Source organism: Cherax quadricarinatus, chromosome 80 (assembly GCF_038502225.1).
Source record: "Cherax quadricarinatus isolate ZL_2023a chromosome 80, ASM3850222v1, whole genome shotgun sequence".
Classification (NCBI taxonomy): Eukaryota; Metazoa; Arthropoda; class Malacostraca; order Decapoda; family Parastacidae; genus Cherax; species Cherax quadricarinatus.
Window position 1 is genome coordinate 18,860,617 of NC_091371.1, and position 17,421 is coordinate 18,878,037.

At 41.3% G+C, this 17,421-nt stretch overlaps 1 protein-coding gene across 4 annotated transcripts in view; it reads left to right on the forward strand.

Moving 5' to 3' along the window:
- Myo61F (Myosin 61F) overlaps nt 1-17,421 on the forward strand; it is a 204,933-nt gene that overhangs the window by 121,998 nt on the left and 65,514 nt on the right. For all 4 annotated transcript variants that reach the window (XM_070102210.1, XM_070102211.1, XM_070102209.1 and 1 more), the window contains one exon: nt 1,510-1,580. In XM_070102210.1, the coding sequence (XP_069958311.1) occupies nt 1,510-1,580 (71 nt within the window). The remainder of the gene's footprint in view (nt 1-1,509; nt 1,581-17,421) is intronic.

Below are 17,421 nucleotides of genomic sequence, written 5' to 3' on the forward strand. Positions count from 1 at the left end.
GAGGGAGGGAGGGAGGGGGGACAGACAGAGAGAGAGAGAGAGAGGGAGGGAGGGAGGGGGGACAGAGAGAGAGGGAGGGAGGGGGGACAGAGAGAGACACACACAATGAGGAACGCATTATGTCGACCAGATAGTCAGTTGATCAAATGAAAATGCTGGCCCACAGATGGCTCTAACTTCATCCTGTTCCCTACTTGTACGTCTCATAACAATAAAAATGCTTTCAAACGAGCTGATGTAGGTAACAGCTTTTAGCTTGCCAATAAAGTTAGGAATCCTTAACCTGTAAATAGCTTGTCAATAAAGCTAGGGATCCTTAACCTTCTCAAACCCTGTGTATAAAAAAAAAAAGAGGCGGTGGTGTGTGTGTGTGTGTGTGTGTGCGCGTGTGCGCGTGTGCGCGTGTGCGCGTGTGCGCGTGTGCGCGTGTGCGCGTGTGCGCGTGTGCGCGTGTGCGCGTGTGCGCGTGTGCGCGTGTGCGCGTGTGCGCGTGTGCGCGTGTGCGCGTGTGCGCGTGTGCGCGTGTGCGCGTGTGCGCGTGTGCGCGTGTGCGCGTGTGCGCGTGTGCGCGTGTGCGCGTGTGCGCGTGTGCGCGTGTGCGCGTGTGCGCGTGTGCGCGTGTGCGCGTGTGCGCGTGTGCGCGTGTGCGCGTGTGCGCGTGTGCGCGTGTGCGCGTGTGCGCGTGTGCGCGCGTGTGTGTGTGTGTGTGTGTGTGTGTGTGTGTGTGTGTGTGTGTGTGTGTGTGTGTGTGTGTGTGTGCGCGCGCACACACACACACACACACACACAAAACACACACAAAACACACACACAAAACACACACACAAAAAAACACAAAACACACACAAAAACACACAAAAAACACACACACAGAGGGGGGAGAAGGAAGGGGTTGGTCTACGACAATATTACTAACAACTTCGTCTGCTCCTCTCTCCAACATTATTACTTTCCCCCTCAGTCCCCTCACATTCTTGTTGTAATTCCCCCCGAGGTACCTGTCGAGCCTCGGTGAACTTTTAGGCTTCATTCTTAGCATGTCCCGGTTGATTGATTTTAAACTGACATGGGGTGTTTTTGCACTTTTTTGTCTGAATGACTTTTAATTTTGAAATTGTAGCCTACGGTTGTTAGTTTTGGGTTCTAGCTTGTGAATGGTTTATTTTTGGGTTGTAGTTTGCGAGTGTCACCAGCATTCTGCACCGTCATCGCCTCGATGAAGGACTCTTGAATCTAGGAACTGGAGTCATCTCCTCGAATCAAACGTGATTGCCTTAGATTCCCCAGACGGATTTAGCGCCTCCCCATGATGATGCACTCCTACCATCCCTGTGGGAGGTATACGAGAGAGGTAACCTGGGAGGTAGCCAGGCAGGTGGTAACCTGGGAGATAACTTGATCTCTGGCCTGGCTCAAAAAGGCTAAGAGTCCTGAAAACTTAAGGTCTTGCACAGTTACGGTGAGTGGTGTGAGGGACCATAATACTGACTTCCTCTTCCCTCTTTACAGATTCGCCATCACCGAGAACGCCTATAGGTCTATGGTGGCAGAGACCACAGACCACTGCATCCTCATCTCAGGTTAGTGCATTATCTCAGAAGATGCGCTGAGGTTAGTGTAGCTTCATTTCCAGTGAATGCACCATCTCAGGTCAGTGAACGGTGCCAGGGCAGCTCATGAAGCTACACAGTTCTCAACCCGGATCCCGTCTTTTTGACGCTGCGCACGCACAGTCCTCCCTTGACTTGAGCCTGTGATTCCCACGCACGTCATACAAATTTAATTTAAAGCTATTTTGAGACTAATAATTTTCCTTTAATATTTTAATAGAGCAGCAGTGCGCGGCTGCCCTATTCTATACTGGTTCCATTGTTTTCCCACCATGTTCCATCAGTTATATAAAACCTTTCTATGTGGGATGGAAGGTTTGTCTACCTAACTGTAGGCCACCTGTAAACCCTACGGTTTACAGGTGGCCTACTACAGGGAAAACCTAACTGGGGAACTGTACTTGGAACACTGCAAGAAGGAAAATGTACTGAGAAAAACTATTGGGGGGAACCTGCAAGGAAAACTATGGGGAGGGGCATGATTGGAAAACACTAGGTAGGAAAGTGCACAGGCTTGACCCTGCATACGTGTTCCTTCTTTATACGCACCAGTGGCTGTGTATAAAGAGCAACAGTTATTCTTGGACAAGAAATGTGAAGGTGAAATGACACTCGCCAACAATTTAGCTGGGTTGTTGCCTCGGATATGCTTGATCAACCAGGCTGTGTAGGCTCTGGACAGCAATTAGTTGCCCACCATCAACCTAAGCAAAACATTTCATATTACATGTCAGTTGTAATAGTGTGCCCTATTTTTTCAGTAACTTAAGATGGAGTGAGTGTAGTCTGAATATTGGTAAATATATTTGCTGAGCGGCAGCAACTAGGCTCTGCCATTAGCAGCCACAGCCTGGTTGATCAGGCAGTTGACATGGAAGCTTGGTCTCAGACTTGGCTGGGAAGGTACAAGTCCTTCAAAATGGTCACATGCATGTCACTGGCAGTGGGAAGTGAGAACTGGAGATTGCCAAGTAAAGATCTACATAGTAATGTGCCTGAGAACCGCCTCTACAGGGCGACCTTCACTCACTGGAAGATCGTGTAATTACTAAGGTTGAAACAAAAACTTACGCTGAATGTGAAGGATGTAACATTTTCAGTCAGTGCTTCCTCTTATTTCTGATATTGAATGCAAATCTTAAGGGACTTAAGGTCATTTGTTCTCTGGCGGGGAATAATTAATGCATATTTTATGACATTTATTTTTCACGGGTGGGTCTTGAAGCCAGAAGGTTATATTGGGAATTCCAGCGTCAGAAGACATATTTCTGTGATCAGTTTTAGGAGAAACGCTGGATGGTTAAGGTTCTTAAACTCGGCATTAGCTACATTGTGATAACTAAACCATACCACGGGGGGGGGGGGGGGGTTGAACCCGCGGTATGGTTTGTTTGCGATCGTGTCATTGCGATTTCGTGAGTCTTGTGATAACTATGTAGGTCTGCGGCCGCTAGCAACAGCAGTAACCAGGCTGATCAAAAACGAGGAAGTCTGAGCTAATCGAAACAGGTCAGCACAGCGCTTTTCTCTGTGATAGGTGAATTTGAGGGCGACACACGGCTGGTTTAATTCGACTGTTAGTGAGAGAAAGACTAGTTACTAATGAGGATTTTTTAATGTGTAGGTGTAGCGTGAACCATTGTTCATTTCCACCCCAGCCAGTATTTACGAGGAGAAAGTTCGCATAGCGTGAATGCACAATTTTTTTTATGTGCAAAGCACGAATGTAATGTCTGGCAGTATAAACAGAGGAGAAAGTGATGGGTAGTGTGTAAACTAGAGAAAGAGTAGATGATACTTTAACTCACTCAATGGCATCATGGTCAAACTTAGGTTTTGGTCTTCCATATTACAAGGACATACAACAGTGTCGCCACACTGGAATGTATCGCTGAATATGTACTCTCATCTGGACATATTGTTGGGTACTAGTAAATGCACACTCTTAGCGTAAGTGCTTGGCGGGTTACTTTGCACCAGTGAAGTTTCCGGATGGGTTCTCGGTACTTTTTACACTTCCTCGATAATACAACAAGGGTTATTTGGTCGACTTTATTCATGAAGTAAATGAGAGAGACTTGCAACACTTGAGTATCTATATTGTGGAGACGTTAAGTCAACTAGTGGCTTTATACAGACAGTGGGAGACTTGTAGTAGTAGTTGTGCTACCGCTCCTGATATCGGTTAAGTACGAGGGGAGATAACTGGTATCTCAAGCGACCACTACCCGTTTCTCTGGCGACCATGAAGAAAGTACGTGGGGGTCACCTGACCTTTGTGCTAATTATCTTAATGTTTCTAATTGACATGACATTGATTGTTAACCTAAACTAATTAGGGGTTGCAGTGCTGACCTGACCTCATCAGTCTGAGTGTGCTAATATTTACTTAATAGACATTAATATTTGATTAAATGTTTGATGATTACAGCCTTAAGAATTACCTTGGTTTGGTATTCTAATTGCTACCTTGAGCATGGGTGCCGCCAGAGTGAATACTGTCTTGAGCATTATCGCATTGGATATCTTATGGGTAAAAGTATTTCCTCAAGTTACCGCCAAAACAGTGGCATGGCTGATGTCTTACAAGGCGGGGCCAGGAGCTGTGAATTTACTTCTGCAAACGCAACCAGCTACATGCAACTAGCCAAGGAGGTTGTGCATATGTACTCGCTTATATGTGCCCGGTTGATAGGCCCTCCACTGAGAGTCCAGGCCTGGGGGCCACGGGGGCGTTGATCTTCGGAGCACTCCAAGTAGCTGTTTCCCGAGTCTGGTCCCTCTGGTCCTTTCCCAATCTTCATAACTTTGCGTTATCTAGAGTTAAATTCAAGCAACCACTTTGTGCATGTTCGATTGTGTTCATGTTTGTGCTCTCTTAATTGTGCTTGCAGGGGTCAGTTTATAGCTCCTGATCCCGCCTTTTAACTCTGTCGACTGGCCCAACTCATTCCTGGCCTCTAGAGCCTTACTGTATACACATATGAAGCTGTGTAATAGCGTTTGCTGCCACCCCTGCATGTAAGCATGTTCATGCCCATGTTCTTGACCTAGCGTGCGTTTCTCCTCCACATTAATTGTTTTCAGAACACGAGGGAAGTCAATTATTTACAGTTGGATTCTTGTGTATTAATCTGTTCTGTGTTTTGTATCACCTTGTATTTGCATTGCTTTAAATAAAATATATAAAAAAATTATTTACAGTATTGAAATATCATGTAGTGGTTATCTATGAGAGCTGGGTAAATTGTTCTGAGTAACGCTTGAGATAAGCCCCCCCCCTTCTGGTATATTTATATTTGTATTAGGAAATTGGTACACGTTCATTGTGCGATGAATCTACAATATTTCCCAACGAGTTTATATGCAGTTTTAAGGTATAAAGGATTAAACATAAAGACATGAACCGGGCCGCGGGGGCGTTGATCCCCGGAATAACCTCCAGGTAACCTCCAGATGAGACAGAGTTTCGGTCCTTTCTGTACCTTTGTTAATTGTTCACACCGAATCATAATTATGCCACGATCCTGACGTTTGAAATATTAAGGTTGTTTAAACAGAGCCACGAGACATTGGGAAACTAATAAGATCTGGGAGTGTATAATGGCTTCCTTATGATGGTAACTTAATGCACGCGATGCAAGTGGTCTCACAAGGGAATGCATCAGTGTGGGTGGAGAGGCTAGCCTGTACCCGGTGCCCTGTATATCTGCAGCTTATCAACCAGAGCAGTGCAAATTATCCTCATTACTTCGTCTGTCTTACTGTTTAATCGAGTTTGCTCTTAGCATGTCGTCCACATGCAGTTAACGTCAGTTATAATTGATTAGCTAGACTGGCTATCTGAGATGCTAGGCTCAGAACATTCTCTTTGGCGATGGTTGTTTATTTCCCTGCGTAGAATAAAATCTGAAATTGAAGCCCAGTTAACCTAGCTACCAACTGGACATAATAACTATAATATAGTTTCTGTTGCATCAGTTTTACTCTCTTGAATCAAGTTTAATTAATCACTATAACCATTATAAGTGGACCAAAAAATCTGTCTTGTAAAATATCTGTATATTATGATTATTAATACGAGTTGGTAAGAATGTAATTCCCAGTAATTGTATCGGATGTTCTGGTAATTCAGTGTCGGATGTTCTAGATCTGATATAACAAGACCATTTCACAGTTGCACTTATTTAGACCCTGGAGATGTATATTTTGTTTTCTAAGAAAACTTACGAATATTTGTATAATTTTATTAGGTATGAACTGATGTATAAGCATATTTTGATATGCTGGTGGAGACGGAAAGGTCAACAGGAGCAGATTTGTATACTTGTGGAGGCAAACTAGTATCTGGCATACCTTGTTGCTTGTGAGGCCTGTCAAGGGTCACATAATTGCCAGGTCACCGCGAGCCTCCAGCTTAAGGCCACACCAACACTTGTAGGAGTGATCATGCTACTTTTGTTATTCATACGAGATAATTTAAACATGATGGAGCGGTATTACTAGTTGGAGCAGTGAAACTTACCTAGGCAGTCAGACCTCTCCTGTCTTAAGTCAGTTGAAAAAGTGACGTTTGGTTAACCTGAAGATATCCATTCCTCTCGCCCGGTAAGTTTGACACAAATTTTTAAGTAATTTTTTTTATTTTGCATAAAAGCTAACCTGGAAACCTAACTTATATATATACTTATTTATTTCGAGAGGTTTTCCATTCCCGAAGCCCGGCCCTGGGCCAGTCCAGATAAACTCCAGATAGTTAGACCACTTGGGTGCGTGCAAGTAGCACCAACCGAGGTCTGGTGCTGCTACATCTTCCCGCCCTTAACTCTTAACCACAAATAAACCATCAACACTTTTAGCGTGGTTCCATAACATTTACAAAATGGGTAAACAAAAACGCCACGTAGCATAGACATTCTTGAGAGATTCGCTATACAAGCTTTCTAAAGCAGGCTTATATTTAATGTTACTTAGATGAGAGGGTAAATTAGTTAATGTAAGAGGGGGCAGTAAAATATTACTCATGGCTATTGCAAATACTTTATTTAAATTGCACTATTATTATTATTATCGTTGTTTTATTAAATGAAAATAGCCTTAAGCAAAGACTTCAAAATCAGTGTTTTTACCTTGCCAACGTTGAGCGTGTTGTGATAACGTGGTGACCGGCTATGTTGGTCGAGGAGAGCAAGAACTCGTGATGGATTGACTAAATTATATTCTTGGCTGGTAACTAACAGTAATAATAATCACCAGTGAAGATCATGTTGATCACGCTTCGGACTTGAGAAAATTTATTCATAAATAATATATCTTCTGGTATCAACTTTGAACTACAGTTTTCTTTACCTTGAATTTTGATCTTTTAAACGTAAGGCATTTTTTTTCCAAACTAAATCTCCTGATACGTCTCTGCATCTCACAATCGCTGTTTTCTCATCATACGAGGATAAGAAAATCCTTGATATTTCCCTAATTCCCACGCTCGCTATTCTCTGCCACACAATGGTGAGTTAGTCATTGTGATGGTGGAGTGGTTGGTGGTGCTAGTGACACACGGCATTATGATGCCAGAGAGCTTGATCTGCGTAGTAACACGGCATTATTATGCCAGGGAGCTTGATCTGCGTAGTAACACGGCATTATGATGCCAGGGAGCTTGATCTGCGTAGTAACACGGCATTATGATGCCAGGGAGCTTGATCTGCGTAGTAACACGGCATTATTATGCCAGGGAGCTTGATCTGCGTAGTAACACGGCATTATTATGCCAGGGAGCTTGATCTGCGTAGTAACACAGCATTATTATGCCAGGGAGGTTGATCTGCGTAGTAACACGGCACTAGTCTGGGTTAATTACAGCTACTGCACTGCCTTCACTTTTGATATACTTTTGATGAATTTCGAGAGGTTTTCCATTCCCGAAGCCCGGCCCTGGGCCAGTCTTGTTTACTATTTAGTGCTTGTCTGGTCAGCCAGGCTATAGCTGCTGGCGGCCCACTGGCCCACATAGCCATCAACTCCTGGTTGATATGGCACTTGGTTTTCTCTTGAATACTTCTACACTAGTCCCAACGGTGTTCGATAAGTTTTGGCAAGATGTTGAGCAATCTTGGACCACATGTGGTGAGACAATGTTCTCTTATTGTGCCCATGGCACCCCTGCCCTTCACTGGGTTTATTTTGTACTTCATCTCACAGCAGCATGTTATTGCAGTGTGCAGATTTAGGACCAGGCCCTCGTGTACTTTCCACGTATATATTATCATGCACAACAACCACTGTGAAAATATAGCGAAATTCCAAGCGCTTTCGTGACTTCTTACATTATCATACTTCCTCGATAGTGTGAGAAGCCGTGAGAGCGCTTGGAATTTCGCTATTTTTTCAGTGGTTGTTCTGCATATTGTGGTATCACTTGTTTACTGTGATCTTATTGCACACATTATCATGTGCATCTCTTCCGCTTCATAGAGTACATATTTAAAACTTTCCCAGTAATTTAAATGATTTATTGGCTATATGTGGGCCATTGCTGTTGCCTATTCCCCCCCCCCTCTCAAATACTCACGCCCACACAGCCTAACTCATTCCACGGAAGGGACACTGAGACACGCCGGTCCAAGCTTAGTTCCAGAAGAGGTAGTTTGACACGACTGCTGTGTTCGCTCGCCTCGTCCAGTCCTGTGTCCGGCCATATGAATTAACAGCTTATGGAAGAATTATTTTTAATCCTTTGCTGAAAGGAAGTTTTTTTCAGTCTTGTTAAACTCTAGCTGAAATATACTATTAACATGGACCCTGGTATGTTCAAATAATTATAATGGATAATGTCAGCCTACAGCAGCACATCTTTCTTTATAATGTGGAATATGCACGCTGTTAGGTTAGAGTAGATCCAATTTTCTCATAAATTACAGCATGAATTAGGAACTCTATCATGGAAGGTGGTGATGCAAGGTTCCCTCTCGTGAAGTAGCTTTCAGGAGTATTAGCACTTAACTTTATTTTACCCTCGTGTGCTTGTTTATGTCTGTTGCCTCTGGAGTTCAAGAAGATTTCTGCCTGGATGGCAGCCAACAAAATTGCATTCGATGTTGACAAGATCTTCATATCGTTCGGGAATAAAGCTAAAAGTACTTATTTTAACATGTAACTAATTCTCTCAAAGACGAGACGAGAGGAAGTGCTTAGGGATACACTTTGACTTCAACCTGAGATTCAACAATCCCTTTCAACAAGTACTAAAGAAAAATAACGAAACTGAGCATTTTGTCCAAAATACGTGAAGTTCAACAATACTATTCGCCCTGTACTGCCATCTAGTATATCTCGAGTTCTCTCATGGTATCTGTGCTTGGGGATTCAATACAGCAAATCATTTTAAACCCATTGTTACCAGATTCCAGACAACATACTTCCCTTCCCCCCCCCCTACTGTTCAGAAAGTCTTAATTTATTCACCATACAACAAATACACACCACCTGTGTATTATATACATATACACAGGACACTTGGAATTTCAGTCAAGCGTTCCGACTCCTGGAGAACTGCAACAGTAGACATAATGCACGAAATGAGTATTTCTGATATATCACGTGAAAGAATCTATACGAGAGCGTTATGCAAATAAAGGACTCTGAAATTTAAGAAGTTTCCCTTGTACCACGTGCTTCAAAAAAGTTAACAATTTCCTTCTAAATCTGGTTAATGTAAAACACACTACATCAATAGCAGCCTTCTTGATCCAAAAATTAACATTCATAATGATGTCACTATCACTATTAAATACTGTATAGATTCAGTATTTAATGGTTGGTGCATCTTGCTGCCAGGATAGTATCTATTTAGTTTAGTTTGCGTGGACAAATTTGTCAATGCAATAGATATTTTTTTAAACTTGGAAAACGTATTGGACTATCTTTAAAAATACGAAATATTAGTTTTTTTTTTTTAGTAAGATTGTAGAAAATTTTAAAACTAGTAAAACTGCAAAAATAAAATTGAAAAATAATTTTTATAGTGATTTTTAAATTTCCTGAGTTAATTGAACTCTTACGGCTGCAGGGCCTGATGCCAGAGCCGTTCATCTCGTAGCTACAGTTTTCTCATACCATATAAGGATGATTATGTAACAGTGCATTATGGAATGTTGATGTATGCGAGATAACTCCCTCTCGGTTTAAAGGTGGTATGGTGAAAAGTTTGAATTTTGTGAATTTTTATTAAATAAACTGATATTAGTTTCCCTGTGATAACTTGTGAATGCCTCCTCCCTTTCACTTTCAGCGCTAATATTTAGCTGCATTACAAACTTATGCCGCACTCTGCGCTATTACTTTCGCGTTCATTGAAGTACATGGGTCTGAGGTAATGCAATACGGGGATAAGTTTCTCGGATCGTAAAGCGACCTAAATATCTAGTTGTCAGTGTTTTGCCTCGCCCTTGCCATAAAGCCAGACACACCACTGAACCCGTCAGGTATTCATTTTTTTTCCTGACGAATGTAATAACATTGTCAGTTGCTTATGATGTAAAATTGATCACACTAAATTTATTGCTGAAACATTCAATTTAAAATTCATTGTAGTGATCCTTGCATACCTTAGTTGTTCTCAAGGTTTGACTACACGCGCGCGCGGGTTAAATAACATAATTAACAATCTTCATAACCCACATGGTTGAGTGTCACTTATATTTACTAGAGTAAATTCTAGTATTATATTTTGAGGGTAAGGTTAAAGTTGGGTGTGACAGTTGTTTGAATTGAAGTTTTAATTATAATCTTAATGATTGTTCCTGGTCCCCTCGAAAGTGGGGGGTGGGGCGCCTTTATGATAAAGGGCTCTTTATCAAAAGAGTTGGAGTTGTTCTCTCCTACATTGGATTAAACCTGATTACTTCCCTTTCCCCGGGCGTCGTATGACCCATACAGGTTTAGCACTTAACCGTGAATATTATAATAACTACATGGCTCTGATGGGATGAGTTCCATCATGTATTAAATAGAGAATAAAAAGGCACAATATCGTGACTGGAACAATACACAAATAACCCGCTCGTACGAGACAAACTTGTGACGACGTTTCGGGTCAACTTGGACCATTAGTCAGTTTCATAAGCGAGCAGTTTACTTCTTCCCATGAATGTAATATTGTAATGGAAGCCTTTGTTAAAAAAAAAAAAAAAAAAAAAAAAAAAGTTTGGGAGCATACCATAATACGGTCCACTCCCTGGATGCCGCCTGTGCTCTTTTTATTATGGTCCATAGCTTGGTATGGGAGCTCATAATAGTCTGGGTAATATATAAGGGTTGGCAGGAGCTCTTTAAAGCTCTTGTAAAGGATAGGAGTCTGTTGGAAATTTACTTTACATTTGAAAGGAGGATAATGGAAAACTTGGGGCCCTTTACAGCTATCCTCTTAATTCAGGTATTACACTCGTACGGTTCATTTTTTTTTTTACATGCTCTGCCACCTGTTCTCGTAATTCTCACCAACTGAATAACAAGTCCATGGAATTAAATTTTAATTTTGTTTTATAATTTAAAAAACGTGCCCCTGTCGAATGAATTGCACAGAACCTTGTTTGCGAACTTGACATAATCAAGACAGTTTTTCCTCGCTAATTATTTTTTAAATCTTTCAGCATTAAGGTTATCGTGGATGAGGTAAGCTTTCATTTTTCATGGACAAGTGGTTGAGAGGGGATGAATGTGTGTGTGTGTGTGTGTGTGTGTGTGTGTGTGTGTGTGTGTGTGTGTGTGTGTGTGTGAGAGGCTGCTGCTCCCCTCCTGGTGCATCCCCTTCTGGTTAGTTATTTCGAGGTACTCCCACCGTTCCCTCCCTCCCTTCAATACGGTTACTTCCTCCGTCACCACAGTTCTCTTTAACGCCATTTAATACACTCAAAATGTGCCGCTACCATATTATGTAAAAGCTGCATGGCGGGATCACTCGCATTGTGCTGATACCTTATTATATAAGAGTTCCATGATCTGAGTACTCGCGGTGTGCGGCTACCATATTATAAGTTAACATGGTGGGAACAAAAGCTTTTTCCTTTAGTAATAAATCTTATAGAATGGATCCCTTTGGTTTGATAGGGAAAGAGGGAGAAGTGGATGGAAGATAAATCTTGGGATGCCGATGCCCCTCCTGCCGAGATTATTTAAACCCCTCTACTCACTATTTACCCCATGTGGTGCCAGACATCCTTGACTTATCATGGCAACTGATGTCACTAGCTTGGTTACACCCGCAATGTTCAGCTACTCTTATGAATTACGTTCTAAGGGGCAACCACAGCTAGGCTACCTTTTTTAGTTTAATAGTGAGAATAAAAGCATGATTTGCTGTTATATTCCATCACATACATTGTCATATGAGGTAATAAACTGTCAGTCGGAGTTGGCAAATTTAGGAAACCGATCTTAGCTGATGGAATCTGTTACCGTTCGATAACAGGGTGGATGACAACGTATTCTTCTTCTTCTTATGACCAGAGCTTTGGTAAGATGGGTAAGGAAGAAGGATGGGTAAGGATGGAAATATTGGAAAAGGGTGGGAGGGGGGGAGAGGTAGGATATAAAAGGTAAGTGGCCCAACCACTTTGGTGTAATTTAAAAAGTGTATGTGAAATGATGCTAAACCTACAGCCCATACATGACATGGAAGGTAATCAGGTGGTATGATTCAAGGAAGGTAAGGGCAGTTGGAATTTCTTGGATTAAGAGCCCTTCAGTATAAACATATCTTTCTTGTAGGAAGAGAGCTTGGTAATTTATATGTATATATATATATATATATATATATATATATATAAAATATATATATATATATTTATTTTTATTTATTATCACACTGGCCGATTCCCACCAAGGCAGGGTGGCCCGAAAAAGAAAAACCTTCACCATCATTCACTCCATCACTGTCTTGCCAGAAGGGTGCTTTACACTACAGTTTTTAAACTGCAACATTAACACTCCTCCTTCAGAGTGCAGGCACTGTACTTCCCATCTCCAGGGCTCAAGTCCGGCCTGCCGGTTTCCCTGAACCCCTTCATAAATGTTACTTTGCTCACACTCCAACAGCACATCAAGTATTAAAAACCCATTTGTCTCCATTCACTCCTATCAAACACGCTCACGCATGCCTGCTGGAAGTCCAAGCCCCTCGCACACAAAACCTCCTTTACCCCCTCTCTCCAACCTTTCCTAGGCCGACCCCTACCCCGCCTTCCTTCCACTACAGACTGATACACTCTTGAAGTCATTCTGTTTCGCTCCATTCTCTCTACATGTCCGAACCACCTCAACAACCCTTCCTCAGCTCTCTGGACAACAGTTTTGGTAATCCCGCACCTCCTAACTTCCAAACTACGAATTCTCTGCATTATATTCACACCACACATTGCCCTCAGACATGACATCTCCACTGCCTCCAGCCTTCTCCTCGCTGCAACTATACTCTCGTACATTCCCCTCTTTGCCTCCAAGGACAAAGTTCTTTGTCTCCACGGACTCCTAAGTGCACCACTCACTCTTTTCCCCTCATCAATTCTATGATTCACCTCATCTTTCATAGACGCATCCGCTGACACGTCTACTCCCAAATATCTGAATACATTCACCTCCTCCATACTCTCTCCTTCCAATCTGATATTCAATCTTTCATCACCTAATCTTTTTGTTATCCTCATAACCTTATTCTTTCCTGTATTCACCTTTAATTTTCTTTTGCACACCCTACCAAATTCATCCACCAATCTCTGCAACTTCTCTTCAGAATCTCCCAAGAGCACAGTGTCATCAGCAAAGAGCAACTGTGACAACTCCCACTTTGTGTGTGATTCTCTATCTTTTAACTCCACACCTCTTGCCAAGACCCTCGCATTTACTTCTCTTACAACCCCATTTATAAATATATTAAACAACCACGGTGACATCATACATCCTTGTCTAAGGCCTACTTTTACTGGGAAATAATTTCCCTCTTTCCTACATACTCTAACTTGAGCCTCACTATCCTCGTAAAAACTCTTCACTGCTTTCAGTAACCTACCTCCTACACCATACACTTGCAACATCTGCCACATTGCCCCCCTATCCACCCTGTCATACGCCTTTTCCAAATCCATAAATGCCACAAAGACACCTTTAGCCTAATCTAAATACTGTTCACTTATGTTTCACTGTAAACACCTGGTCCACACACCCCCTACCTTTCCTAAAGCATCCTTGTTCATCTGCTATCCTATTTTCCGTCTTACTCTTAATTCTTTCAATAATAACTCTACCATACACTTTACCAGGTGTACTCGGCAGACTTATCCCCCTATAATTTTTGCACTCTTTTATCCCCTTTGCCTTTATACAAAGGAACTATGCATGCTCTCTGCCAATCCCTAGGTACCTTACCGTCTTCCATACATTTATTAAATAATTGCACCAACCACTCCAAAACTATATCCCCACCTGCTTTTAACATTTCTATCTTTATCCCATCAATCCCGGCTGCCTTACCCCCCTTTCATTTTACCTACTGCCTCACGAACTTCCCCCACACTCACAACTGGCTCTTCCTCACTCCTACAAGATGTTATTCCTCCTTGTCCTATACACGAAATCACAGCTTCCCTATCTTCATCAACATTTAACAATTCCTCAAAATATTCCCTCCATCTTCCCAATACCTCTAACTCTCCATTTAATAACTCTCCTCTCCTATTTTTAACTGACAAATCCATTTGTTCTCTAGGCTTTCTTAACTTGTTAATCTCACTCTAAAACTTTTTCTTATTTTCAACAAAATTTGTTGAACATTAAAATGGTATAAAATACCGACAGGTTGTTAGGTAAGACACACATGCAACAGTTAGGTATCTTTATTATGAAACGTTTCGCCTACACAGTAGGCTTCTTCAGTCAAGTACAGAAAAGTTGATAGAAGCAGAAGATACTTGAAGACGATGTAATCAGTCCATCACCCTTAAAGTTTTGAGGTGGTCAGTCCCTCAGTCTGGAGAAGAGCATTGTTCCATAGTATGAAACAATATGTTTCATACTATGGAACAGTGCTCTTCTCCAGACTGAGGGACTGACCACCTCAAAACTTCAAGGGTGATGGACTGATTACATCGTCTTCAAGTATCTTCTGCTTCTATCAACTTTTCTGTACTTGACTGAAGAAGCCTACTGTGTAGGCGAAACGTTTCATAATAAAGATACCTAACTGTTGCATATGTGTCTTACCTAACAAAATTTGTTGATAACATCTCACCCACTCTCTCATTTGCTCTTTTTACATTGCTTCACCACTCTCTTAACCTCTCTCTCTTTCTCCATATACTCTTCCCTCCTTGCATCACTTCTACTTTGTAAAAACTTCTCATATGCTAACTTTTTCTCCCTTACTACTCTCTTTACATCATCATTCCACCAATCGCTCCTCTTCCCTCCCGCACCCACTTTCCTGTAAACACAAACTTCTGCTGAACACTCTAACACTACATTTTTAAACCTACCCCATACCTCTTCGACCCCATTGCCTATGCTCTCATTAGCCCATCTATCCTCCAATAGCTGTTTATATCTTACCCTAACTGCCTCCTCTTTTAGTTTATAAACCTTCACCTCTCTCTTCCCTGATGCTTCTATTCTCCTTGTATCCCATCTACCTTTTACTCTCAGTGTAGCTACAACTAGAAAGTGATCTGATATATCTGTGGCCCCTCTATAAACATGTACATCCTGAAGTCTACTCAACAGTCTTTTATCTACCAATACATAATCCAACAAACTACTGTCATTTCGCCCTACATCATATCTTGTATACTTATTTATCCTCTTTTTCTTAAAATATGTATTACCTATAACTAAACCCCTTTCTATACAAAGTTCAATCAAAGGGCTCCCATTATCATTTACACCTGGCACCCCAAACTTACCTACCACACCCTCTCTAAAAGTTTCTCCTACTTTAGCATTCAGGTCCCCTACCACAATTACTCTCTCACTTGGTTCAAAGTTCCTATACATTCACTTAACATCTCCCAAAATCTCTCTCTCCTCTACAGTCCTCTCTTCTCCAGGTGCATACACGCTTATTATGACCCACTTTTTGCATCCAACCTTTACTTTAATCCACATAATTCTTGAATTTACACATTCATATTCTCTTTTCTCCTTCAATAACTGATCATTTAACATTACTGCTACCCCTTCCTTTGCTATATAGATAGATAGATATATATATATAGATATATATATAATTGTCATGTGCCAAGTGAGAATAATTTTATTTACGTGAATTAATAATCTTTTGGAGTAGGATTTGCCTTGAATTATTTAATCTTGATTTTTTTACTTCATTGTTTCCATTTTATTTCTTGGCTTAAACTTTTAGGCATGAGTTGGTAGATCCTGTACTGTGCAACTTAATATTTATTGTATTTTAGTAGTTTCTTTTCATTTTCTTTGTACTGTACTTTATTAGATTCTGAAAGACACAACTTAAATATTGCAAAAATGTAAACCAAACTTATTGATAATATTCTTTATTATGTTCCTTGTAAATGTAATTGATACATCCAGAGGACTAAAAAGGTATTGTTGAAGTAATTCAGACATTAGAGAAGATTGAACAAAATAGGGTGACAGGGCATATAAATCTAGTGGAGAGAAGGCGGGGGTTAGGGGGCGTTCTAGGAAAGGTTGGAGGGAGAGGGTAAAAGGTGACTCGTGAAATTGTAATGACACGATTGCAAACAAACCATAGCAAGGGCGGGGCTTGAACCCGCGGTAATCGTAAAGCTCCAGACCGACACGTTAGCCACTTGGCCAGCTGGCTACAATAAGATTCATCCAACTAGGTACATTTATACACCATAGGAAGGTTAGGATAGGCACCACTGTGACCACAATGCAATTTTTTACAGACTAATCTCCCACCAGCGTGTTTTGTGTGCGACGGGCTTGGACATCCAGGCGTGTGTTAAGTGTTAGATTGGAGTGAGTGTGGTTTTGACTTGACGTGCTGTTGGAGTGTGAGCAAGGTAACATGTACGAAGGGATTGAGGGAAACCAATTAGCCGAACTTGAGTCCTAGAGGTGGGAAGTACAGTGCCTGCACTTTGAAGGAGAGGTGGGAATATTTGCAGTTTTGAACTCTAGTACATATCAGCCCTTCTCTGGCAAGACAAGATTGTAAAAGTTTCTTCTTTTTTGGGTCACCCTACCTCACTGGGAGATGGCTGGTTTGTTGAAAAGAATAATACTATAATTATATTGGGAATTTTATTCATGTTAGTACTTTTTTGCTAATTTCATTTTTATTTTGGCATTTGAAGTTTCTTACTGCTTAGTGACCTACATGGTTGAAGCACACAGTAAATATCACAAAAACTGCCATTACTACTATTAATGCAATATTGTACAGGATTAAGCTAACAGAGATAGGAAGTACGAAGAGAGACTTAAGTTATGTAACCACCGTATAAGAAAAACCAGAGGATGTGATTAGGATATTCAGAATACTCTGGGTATTGATATAAATAAATGGAACATTCTGTTTGAGCTAATTTTGCCAAAAGTAAGCTAGGTTGTAAACTTTTTTAAACACTGACCCTTTCCTTCCGAGGTAGTGTGACCTGAAAAACAATTTAACAAGAAGGCTTCGACTGATTGCACAAATACATTTGGAAAATGGGTTTAATAGGCTCCATGTGGAGTTCCTCTCATGTTTATCACTATTTAATATAAAATTATCATGATATTCTTATGGGTCCTAGGTAGTAGGTTGGTAGACAGC